This window comes from Gouania willdenowi, chromosome 9 (assembly GCF_900634775.1).
Source record: "Gouania willdenowi chromosome 9, fGouWil2.1, whole genome shotgun sequence".
Taxonomy (NCBI): domain Eukaryota; kingdom Metazoa; phylum Chordata; class Actinopteri; order Blenniiformes; family Gobiesocidae; genus Gouania; species Gouania willdenowi.
Window position 1 is genome coordinate 2,049,336 of NC_041052.1, and position 11,837 is coordinate 2,061,172.

General features: G+C 38.3%; 2 protein-coding genes across 3 annotated transcripts in view; one reads left to right on the forward strand and one right to left on the reverse strand.

Moving 5' to 3' along the window:
• ndufaf2 (NADH:ubiquinone oxidoreductase complex assembly factor 2) overlaps positions 1–9,456 on the forward strand; it is a 31,442-nt gene extending 21,986 nt beyond the window's left edge. The window contains exons 2-5 of one of the 2 annotated variants that reach the window (XM_028457216.1): positions 1,595–1,684; positions 3,227–3,267; positions 7,102–7,336; positions 9,326–9,456. In XM_028457216.1, the coding sequence (XP_028313017.1) occupies positions 1,595–1,684; positions 3,227–3,267; positions 7,102–7,314 (344 nt within the window). In that variant the 3' untranslated portion in view covers positions 7,315–7,336; positions 9,326–9,456. Of the gene's footprint in view, positions 1–1,594; positions 1,685–3,226; positions 3,268–7,101; positions 7,592–9,325 lie in introns of those variants that run through there. The other variant, XM_028457217.1, reaches the window with a different exon arrangement.
• smim15 (small integral membrane protein 15) lies at positions 9,109–11,249 on the reverse strand. Its single transcript, XM_028457218.1, has 2 exons — positions 11,118–11,249; positions 9,109–9,705 (listed from the first exon to the last, which is right to left on the reverse strand). Exon 2 carries the CDS (start codon positions 9,676–9,678, stop codon positions 9,454–9,456), a length of 225 nt encoding a protein of 74 aa, XP_028313019.1. The 5' UTR covers positions 9,679–9,705; positions 11,118–11,249; the 3' UTR covers positions 9,109–9,453.
• Positions 11,250–11,837: the final 588 nt, after the last annotated feature.

The window sequence follows — 11,837 nt, forward strand, 5'->3', positions numbered from 1 at the left end:
CAGCATTAGCTTTAGCAACATTAGCTTTAGCAGCTAACTCGGTCTTTCTGCCTCGGAGACCGATACTATGTTTACTCAAAAAAACTTTGAAGGATTCAACGCTCCAATGGGTAAAATTATAAAAATCTTTGTCAGACTCGCTTTCTGCACGGTCAGCCATGGCGAGTTTATCCTTCTTGACCTTTGACCTACTGCGGAAGAACTGAACCAGTGCGAGAGTGTGAAAAGGCTTATACTGTAGTCCCTCATTTATCGTGGGGGTTACGTTCTAAAAATAACCCATAATAGGTGAAATCAGCATAGTAGTCAGCTTTATTTTTTACAATTAATATACATGTTTTGAGGCTGTAAAACTCCTCCTCACACACTTTATACACTTTTCTCAGACAGGGATTATTATTTCTTTCTTGTTTAAACACTCAAAGTTTAAACCTTCGTAGATTTTAAAACATAAATTTGTTTTCAAACATACAGCACTTCAGAGTCACACTGCTAGTGATCAGACATTGATGCCGAACGCGTCTTTGTTGACGATGACATCAGGCCGTCAACACGTACAGCGGTCTGTTCACCCATTCATCCATGGATTAGAAGCTGTGTGACCACCTGGAGCTGAAGCCATATTTTTGCTCCTTTTAATGTATTTTTGCTACTTTACTCCCATTTCTGACATTTCTCCATCACATTTCAATGACTTTTCTTCACATTTTTTTTCCACTTTCAAGACATTCTCAGCACTTATAAACCCTTTCCACCACTTCTACCATCTCCATCCACTTTTACTCATCACTCATCCTTTCCGTTGCCGTGACGATCCGTCACGGCTGCAGTAAGCATTAGGGCCATCCGTCTGAGGCATTTGTCCACGTCCAGTCATCTGCAGCAGAGAAAGTGAAAGTGTGACGGAATCCTGACGGATTGTCTGTGTTTGTTTTTTTTTTTCCTTCTCTCTCTCTCTCTCTCTCTCTCTCTCTCTCTCTCTCTCTCTCTCTCTCTCTCCTTTCAGCCGCCGCACGTTTGGCCATGCATCATCACCCCCCCACAGCCCCCTTCCCTGCCTCATCATTCCTCTGAAGGATGGAAGTGATGGATAGACGTACAGATACCTGCAGCCACACAGCACTGATTACACACACACACACAAACACACACACAATGTCACCGTGCCAGGCAAACTTGTCCAATCAGCACATTTGACCAGAATAATTGGCGGTGGTTTGGTTTTGTGGGGCGTGACGCTCTGCGTACGGATAGAAACGGCTTCACTTAATATTCCACACAGCCTCTTCTTCTCTCTGATATCTGACCTCTTTTGTCTCCTGCTCAGCTTGATGTTGATTTTGGAGGGCATTGTTATAGCCCGAGCGCTCTGATTGGAGGTGAGGGGAAGGCTGTGATTGGTTGGGTTTAAAACGGAGGGGGGGCTGATTTACATAAAGGCTTAGCCCAGATTTGTGTAGATCTGAGGGACGAGGGCCCGAGGTTTCTCCTCCTCAGCCTGTCATCTCAGCGTCATCGTCTCCTGTTTGCATGCATCATTTTTGAGGATCTGTTTCACTTCCATCCCCCCCCCCCCCCCCCCCCCCCCCCACAGGAAGGCTGCTCCGTGCCAAGCGGACGGTGGAAGCAGCCACTACCTCTGAATGCGAGTACATGGAAGGCAGCATACCAATAGAGTGGGAAGGTAATCCATTAACTACATTAACTACGATTACATTATGTGAATTAATGATTCTGAATTAAACAAATCAGAATTAAAGTATTCTAGGGTAGGGGGTCAATTACATTTTCAATTACAATTACGTCATTAATTATCCATGTTCAATTACAACTCAATTATAATTACTTTGACCAGTATTTTTTCCAATTACAGTTAAAATGACAATTATTATTCCCCCTCAGAAAGTCAATTGCAATTACATTCTCAATTATTAAAATTCAATTACAATGAATCACAATTACTGAGCCTTTAATTAATAATAAGCCCATAAAACGTAGCTTTCCTTTCGTGTTAGCTTTCTGTTAGCATCTTTAATGCTAACGTGTCAGTTTGACCCATGTCTTAAATCAGCTGTAAAATACACTAAACAATATTATTTATCATCTAATTAGTTTCTCATCTCTTAGTTTCCTTGTTAGGATTCCTAATCAATGACTATATTGGTATTAATATTTTAGGTGTGTGCGTCCTGAAGAGAACTGAGAGATATAGTTAATATACAACATATTTTAATGATTTTTAACTATGTACTGTATGTGTAATTTAAAGCTGAATTAAATGTACAGAAGGAATTATTTAATTCTGAATTAAAATCACAATAAACCAGCCACTTTATTTGGATTTAAGTTTAATTCGAATGACCATTTTTATTTGGAATTTGGTGTTTACAAGGTTTTTTGTTTTTGGGAAGAAAAAGAAGAACAAGAAAATAAAATAAAAGAAGAAAAATGGAAAACAAATGGGGAAAAGAGAAGAAAAAGAAAAGGAAAAAGGTGGAAAGAAATGTAAAAAGAAAAGAGAAAAACATTACAAGGTCATTTTTTTAAAGATGATTTAACTTTTATTTTGCATTAAAACTCTCATATAAACGTAGCCAATGTTCCATTTAACACCACAAACACACAAAATAACCAACATCAACAACAGAGCGTCCAGCACACGACAACTTTCCTTCTGAAAATGATCATTTTCATGTTGTTTTTTTAAAAATTCTGAATCCTGAACACGGTGGTGCCGGGAACGAGTTTATCAAAGAAAAACCTTCTGCGTGTGTTATAGTACGAGCGTAGCAGGAAAATAGTGTTTGACAAAGTGCTCCGTGTGTCTCAGACTGGATTCATCCACCTTAAAGCCCCTCATCTCATCCTGCGTCGCCCCCCATCCCTCATGCATTTTCATCACTGTGTAAATAAGAACAGGAGAAAAAGATCAGATCCCTGTGTGAGAGGGAGGAGGAACGAGTCTCTGCTCCTCTTTCTTTACGGATCCTTTTTAAATCTGCTCTGCTGCAGCTCAGCACAAAACTATAAAATAAAAGCAGAGAATAAACGTGTGTGTGTGTGGATCACATCACATCCACACTTTGTCCTGGGAGACACACACACACACACACTAAAGCAGGTTTAATGTCTCCACTTGTTCTCCTGAATAGGAACGTGTTGTGTTTAGGTGAACGTTCTCACTCTGGTTATTTCTGCTCTTCTTCTTCTTCTGCTTTTCTTGCAGCCTGGATTCGAGGCAGACGGAAGGAGCCCCCTACCATCGAGGTACACACACACACACACACAGCCTCCCTGCTGTGCTGATGGTTGGACTCCGGGGGAATGGTTACGAGGAAGGAAAACGTAGAAAGAAAGGCCTTTGATTTGCTGCTTCATATGTAACGGTGAAGTCGAAGTTATTCATGAAGCAAAAAAAATATTATTCAGATTGATACATAACGCAGATTATTCTTTAAAAACTCCCAGACTTCATCACACTCAGAACTGTCCAAGTGAGAGATAAAGCAATATAATTTAACATTCAATATACCAGAACAACCCTGAAAGGCTTTCTGGGGTCCATCCATAAAGTCAGTAAAATGATGGTCCATTGTTCTATGAATCTGTGATAACCACATTTATTTATTCATCTGAATAATATCAGAATCAGAAATGTTTTTAATGGCCATGTACAGTTTTAAGGACAGTACAAGGAATTTGTCTTGGTAGTTGGTGCACAAAACAAACAACAAAAAAAAACAAAGAACAACCCAGCAACAACAATAATAATAATAATGATAAATATAAAGGATGAGGGATAAATAAAGGATAGAGAATAAAGGATAAATAGGATAAATATATATTTATATATATACAGTGCAGCAGATAATGTCATCATGGAGGTGGTGATCGGGTGGGGGGGGGGGTTCAGTGGGTGACTTGGGGTGTGTTCATGTGGATGGTGGCAGAGGGAAAGAAGCTCTTTTTGTGTCTGGAGGTTCTGGTCCTGATGGACCTAAACCTCCTACCAGAAGGGAGAGATTGAAACAGTTTATGACCGGGGTGGGAGGGGTCGGCCACAATCTTTCCTGCACGCCTCAAAATCCTGGAGGCGTACAGGTCCTGGAGGGAGGGCAGATTGCAGCTGATGACCTTCTCTGCAGAGTGGATGATACGCTGCAGTCTGGCCTTGTCCTTGGCCGTAGCTACAGCGTACCAGATGGTGATGGAGGAGCAGAGGATGGACTGGATGATGGAGCTGTAGAAGTTCACCATCATCTTTGTTGGCAGACTGAACTTCTTCAGCTGCCGCAGGAAGTACATCCTCTGCTGAGCTTTTTTGATATGGGAGCTGATGTTCAGCTCCCACTTGAGGTCCTGAGTGATGATGGTCCCCAGGAAGCAGAAGTACTCCACAGAGCTCACTGTAGAGTCTCCCAGGGTGAGGGGGATGAGGGGGGATGGGTTCTTCCTGAAGTCTGCTATCATCTCCACTGTCTTTAAAGCGTTGAGCTCCAGGTTGTTCTGGCTGCACCAGGACACCAGCCGGTCTGTCTCCCACCTGTAGTCAGACTCGTCTCCACTGTTATCCGGGAATGTTTATTATTATCATAGTCATCTTAAAGATGGAAATCCTTGATTTAATCAGAAATAAAATAGGTTCAAAGTGACCAAAAATGGTGGAAAATGTGGTGAAATGGGATTTTAAAAACCACAGAAATTGGTTAATAGTTGCAAATGAGAGTGGATAAAAACAGACAGAAAAAGTGGTAAAAAGGGTTCAAAGTATTGGCACAACTAGTTTAAACTGGTAAATAATAATGAAATATTGAGAAAAGAAAAAAAAAATTTCACTTTCCAGACATTTTCAGCACATAAACATTTTCCACTACTTTTCCACCTATTATTGTTATTGTCACTTTTAATCTCTTTTCACCATATTTAATGCTTATTTTGGGCAATTTAACCACATTCATGATGTATCATGCCTATTATTTACCAGTTTAAACTAATTGTTCCAATATTGACACTTTAAACCCTTTTTTTCTTTTGTCTGTTTTTGCCCACTATAATTTACAACTATTAACCAATTTCTGTGGTTTTTAAAATCCCATTTCACCTCCTTTTCCACCATTTTTGGTCACTTTGAACCATTTTATTTGTGATTAAAACCATGATTTCCATCTTTAAGATGACTATAATAATAATAATAAATGTTCCTGGATAACAGTGGATATTATTCAGATGAATAAATAAATGTGGTTATCACAGATTCATAGAACAATGGACCATCGTTTTACTGACTTTATGGATGGACCCCAAAAATGTCTCCCCTTTATTCCCCCTTATAGATGGTCCTGTCTCCACATGACTGTTCTTCAATGTTCATGTCTGTGTTCAACCACATTCAGCTACAGTGGGGGTCCCCGCTCTCTGGGACCTTTATTTTGAAAAGGTTGAGAACCCCTGCTTTAGAGAGCCTTGTTTTGTGTGTTTTTGTGATAGTGTAAGTGTGTGCATAAGCTTTTGCTTCGACCTAAAGCCTTATATTTAGACAAATGAATGTTGTTTGTTCTGTTTTTTTCTTTTCTAAAGACTGCTGAAATAAAATCATTCTAATCCATGAGGTTTTGTGGGACAAACAGCAGCTGAGGAACAGTGACTGACAGCATGTCCTAGTTTACTTCCCTTTTTTTCCGCTCTCTCAGCTCATTTTTGGCAGTTGCTGAGATGGAAATGCTCGTCGTGTTTCTCTTTATTCCTTTTTTCAGTGGGAGAATGCTGCTAAGTGGTTGGCTGCTGAAATGTGGGTCCATAGGAAATCCCTTGGAAGGTCGATAGCTGCTTCTATCTGTCCGTCCTCCTTCCTGCCAGCAGCCCAATGACATTCCCTGTCCACGCTGCCAGAACATTCTCTTCCAATGTTCTGCCTGGTGTCTGCCCAATAGCTGCCGCCGACAGCTGGACGACGTTAACGTGGCCAAGGCTCCACTCCCCCACGGTACCCCCTACCCCCCCTGTCACGCTCCCTCTCTTCCTGGTCCAAGTGGAAATAAATTGATTGGATTAAATCCTGTCATTAACAGGCTGGAAAAGCAGCTCAGTATGTTTGTCCGCCCTCCCTTAAGAGACGCTTTTTTGGCCGTCGCCCTCCCCGTCTCTTTTCCAGTGCCTGAGCCGTGCCAGGACACCACAGAACCGAGCCCAGTCCGTCCTTAGGCTGGCGGCACTAAGGCGAGGCTAATGCTAGCTGTAGCTCCAGTGACTTCCTGTTCCACCATTGGACAGTGTTCACTTTGTTATTGTTTCCACTGGTTAAAGCCAACGATTTATGAAGAGACACATGATGCTTTTCCTCTGATGATACTTCCATAAATGTCTCAATACTGTAATATACACCAGTGGTTCTCAAACTGTTCAACCCACGACCCCCAAAATAAAGGTCCCAGAGAGTGGGGACCCCCACTGTAGCTGAAGGTGGTTGAACACAGACATGAACATTGAAGAACAGTCATGTGGAGACAGGACCATCTATAAGGGGGAATAAAGGGGAGAGATTTTTGGGGTCCATCCATAAAGTCAGTAAAATGATGGTTCATTGTTCTACAAATCTGTGATAACCACATTTATTTATTCATCTGAATAATATCCACTGTTATCCAGGAACGTTTATTATTATTATAGTCATCTTAAAGATGGAAATCCTTCATTTAATCAGAAATGAAATGGGTTCAAAGTGACCAAAAATGATGGAAAAGGTGGTGAAATGGGATTTAAAAACCACAGAAATTGGTTAAAAGTGAAAAAGTGGTAAAAAGGGTTGAAATTGTCAATATTGGCTAAAAAGTGGCAGAAAAAATTAGGAATTAGTAAGAACTGGTAAATAATGGGTATGACAAGTGGTGAATGTGGTAAAAAAATAAGGAAAAATTGGCTCAAATTGTTCAGAAAATATTCTTAGTTTCTTGAAGGCATCTGGCTCCCAGTGTCTTGCGACCCCAAGGTTGAGAACCACTGCTATATGAATGATCTGAATGAACTTCTATGATAAATATGGATATTTTAGAGCTGATGTGACCTGTACTTGTGCTGGTGTTTGTGTGTGTGTGTGCGCTTCAGGAGCTGCTGAAGAACGAGTCGTACAGGGAACAGATCAAGGTGAAGGCCAAGGAGGTAGAGGAGAGAGAGGAAGAGCATCAGGAAGGTCTGAAGACTGAGGTCAAAGGTCACGCTGCTGCGTCCACCTTTGGTAAAGAGGAGCTGAATGAGGAGCCCAGCAGCACGGCCAACACCTTCCAGCCTGGCTCCTGGAACCCCTCCCCCAAAAAATAGACTGAAAACGTGGAGAGTTCAGGTGAGATTCATTGATCACAATCAGCTTCCATTAGGAGTTTCTAGAACTTTCCTGTTGTAATGACATGAATGGCTGAAGCAAAGATGACCAACTGCTCCTCAGGGGTGTCGTTACAAATCTGGTGTGATGATCACGTTCTGTAGTAGTTTACGTATGTTTGACGGAAACGACAAGAGTTATGGTGAATAAAGTGTTATTTAACTTTCTGTAATGTTTGTTTTGTTGTTGCTGGATTAAAACAAACATGAAACACGTCAACGATTCAGACAACTGTTGTTTTCAGGAAATTCACTTTGATCCCCTGCCAGTCTTAATCAGAGGCGTCTGCTGATCGCTTTGATGTTTTGTTTTTTTTACTTTTATGTGTCCTTGACTCCGCTTTTTTCCAGCAAGTTTGTTTTTTTTTTTTACATTATGTTAAGGTTTCATTTCACAAAAAAATTTCAAAAATAAATCTCGAATCCTGCCCTTGAGATTATCTAATTCTACCCGCAGGAGAAAGTAAAAAAAAAAGACAGAAAAAACGTGAATTATTGTGAAAATTACCAAATAATTCAGCTGTAGATATCAAAGCACTTCTAAAAACACACATTTAATGAAACTCCACTTCAATATTTGGAGGATTGCAAATTTCCCACACTTTTATCATGACTGCAGTCATTTTAAATACTCAAATTGTTCAAAGAACTAAATTTTCCATAAAGTATTTCACATTTCCCCAATTAAAATAATAATTGATCAGAAAATAAACTCGGCAAGACCTGTATTCACAAGGCAAATACGTATTTGGCAATTGAAAATTAAAAAATTGGCAAAAATGACTTCCTATATTTAGATTTGTTGACAAGTTTGTTCTTTTTACTAATTCAATTGAAAGTAATAATGCAGGAAAAACAGAACTGACCTTGACCTTAAATATGACCTTGAGCAAAGGTCAATGTCTCACATTGAAAGGAAATGTTGTTCAATGGTACCAGTCTGAGCACTGGATCCCAATTTGTGGCAAGTTATAGAGAAAAAAAGTATGTTTTTGTTTGTTGTGACGTCATGAACTTTGACCCCTACTGATCTTTTTACTGGTAGGTCGTTCAGCTTCAGTCTTACAAAATAAAATACTCCATTTGAGATTAACTTTCCATAAATGTAAGCATCAAACTTGTACGATAAACATTAGTAGAAATATGGAACATTTGGGGTTTTGACACTTTGGCTCCAAAAAAGGTCGACTGCAATTTTCAATTATCAAATACAATTAATTTAAAAGAGAAAATCCTGCAGGAACAGATATGTCACTTATTGTTTAAATGTTGTCCACGTTTACATTTTATAAGTCGAGATGAAAACTTGTAGTAGAAATGATTAAACATGAATTATTGTGTAAACTACCAAATAATTCAGTTGTAGATATTGAATTCACAATTTTAGTTAAACTCCACAATAATTTTTAGGGGATAACAGTTTTCCCAAAGCAGTCATTTTTAATTGAAAATTGTGGAAAGAACTCTTACTTTAGCCATAAATCTTGAAATTTCTCAAACAATTCTCCAAAATTGGTTTAAGAGGTTGTGAAGTGAAGATTCCAGGGACTGATATTGAAAACTAAAGCACAACGATGTTAAAATTATTCTTGTTTTCGCACCACTTAAAATCTGTGGCCCACTTCAGATCAAACTGGTCCATATTTGGCCCCTGAACCAAAATTAGTTTGACACCCCTGGTTTAAACACTTTGATATCATTCAAAACGTTAAATAATAAAGTCAACAAAGACCTCATTTATATGAAAGTTTTATTTTCAGAATAAAAATATTAATTTAAATCAGTGAAAAGTTGCAAAAGATTCCTTTCTTTCACAATGATATCATTGGAATGGCGTGAGTAGCGTTAGCTGCACCGTGCTACATTAGCACGTGTCTGTAGGTCACGTACAGACGTCCACCGTGATCTCACTGACCCACTGGGAGGAGTTCTGACTGTCAGTCTGCCTCAGAGGGACCTGCTTCCGTCCTCCTGCTCTGAGCCTGAGGAACACTGGGGCCAGGACGAGGCAGCAGCGTCTACAGAGGGGCCGTGAACCTGATGTTTGGCTCGTCCCTCATCCTATCAGGTCCTGGTTCTCTAGTCCTTCTTGGCCCTCTTGGCCTTGGCGATGTTCTCCTGACGTTTCTGCTTCTTCTTCTGCTCACGGTCGCGTGCTTCGATCATCTTGGCCAGTTTCCAGGAGAGCAGAGCGCTGGCGATGAACAGAGGGGTGAGAGCCAGGATCACCGTGGTCAGGAACCCATAAGGGTCTTTGGCCGCCCACTCCACCACGTACTCTGCCCACGCTCTGAAGTCAATCATCCTCCACGACAGGGATGGGACTCACACCTGCAGGAGGAGGAGGAGCTGGGAAATTAACAACCAATCACAATGTAGGGATTTTTAATAGTTTGTGTTAAGAAAAAAAAAGGAATATTTACATATTTTTTAAAAAAATGTTCTTACATTTGTGGAACGTAGACTCGTCATATTTTACTATTAATTATGTTTATCATTATTTTATTATTTATTCATTTTTGTTATAGTTTTACAATTATTTATTATTTTTACTATTATTTTATTATTTACAATTTTTTAAAAAGCACTAACATCGGTGGAATGTCGACTTTTGTCATCGTTTTACTATTATTTATGATTATTATTATTTATATTTAGAATTCATGTATTTCTTTTTACTATTGATGCATTTTTTTTTTTTACCATTATTTATTTATTTATTTTTTACACTATTTAATTATTCGTGGCAAACAATACAACCTGTGTTTTCATTTGTTGTATATTATATGTTGTGTGTACAGCTTTCAGTTTTTTAAACACGTGGTTTATGTAATACTTGACAAAAGCCACACTTATATTAGGCCATGACATTTTCCATAAAATATTTTCCGTTACAGCTAATATAATTATTGTTTAAATGGCATAAATGTATCGTAATAGTTTTGTTAAATAAATTAAAAGTAAAATGAACAAATAGTCTTTTTATTTTTAAATTAAATATTGTGTCTGGATTAAGTGTTACATTAATGTTACGGTTTCATTTTTACTAATGAAAAGAGGGATTTAATATCAAATATTATCACTGCTATTAAATATGTTACGTTTATCTTTTTTTAACTATAGTATCGAGTTTTATGACATGTATTTGAGATTAGAAAATTATTATTTTAATAAATCGTTACACTAAACGTAACAGCTGCGAAAAGCAATATTTGCAATAAGATGTAAGACTGTCTTTAACAAATGTATGGTTTGAATTTGTTACATTGGTGTATTTTTGTACTTTGTTATTAATTACACTGAACTCGAACACTCTTGATAAAAAAAATTATAATAATTAAAAAAAAAAAAAAAGCCTTCGTTAGCCAGTTAAAGTGAGACAAACGTGCAGTAGTACTTAATACCTCCCCTAGTTTCCTGCTAGCTGCTAACTAGCATTAGCAACTGAGAGCTATCGTTTCCTTTGCAGCAAAGATTTAAATCATCGCTAAACAGAAAACAAAATCACAAACTAAAATGATCCTAAAACAGTTTTGGGCTAGATGATTTATATTTTATTCTCCCATGAACAGAAAGAGATTGTGTTTCGGTTTTTAGCTCCGTTAGCTTTAGCCACCCATCGACCACGGCCTTATAATTAGGATCAACCGGATTTCACCGAAAATCTGCTTGGAATCAAAACATACCGTCGCTGTTTAAACAGGTTAAAGTCAGAAGTACATGTAGACGTTAAATAGTCTTACCAGAGCGTTAAAGTTTGTGTTTATAAGACGACAAAAAATAGCAACTCCGCTAGTTCCGGGAAGTGAAGTAAGCACGAGCACACTGGATGTTGCCTTCGCGGAACAACGGAAACTAGATGAGCAACGCTTTAAATTTTAATATATTCATTTATTGCGTTTATGGCGCTTTCAGATAAAACATTAAAGCTACTAGCAATTCACTTACACTTACACAGACAAGTCTTAAATTAGTTTTTATTTCAATGTTACGTTTGTTACACAGATTTTGACACTTTATACACGTTTTCAAAACAATTTGCACTCAATCTTTGTACGCGTCCGTTGTTTATTCCATCAAAAGTATTTGGGTACATGAAGGATTTACAGCTACTGATGACAGCTGATGAAGGCGTTTCAAACAACTATTGTGAGAATCTTAACCATGGTCTGACTAACATCACGGGAATGCACCACAGGTTTGAGCTTGTAATTGGATGTGACGTCATCCCGCATCACCGGAAATGTAGTCCAGAAATGTTATATCTTTATTCTTATTTTTTTTTTCTAAACTTCTCCGATTATTCCATTCGTACAATTTGTTTAAAATAAGTCTGATGTTATTGTTAAAGTTAAGTGCATTTACAAATTATTTGAAAACTACATTTTTTTCTGAATTGATTTAATAAAAATGAGTAAATTTTTTTAAAAATGGCCCTGTTTTTCTGTTTTTATAGGAAATAT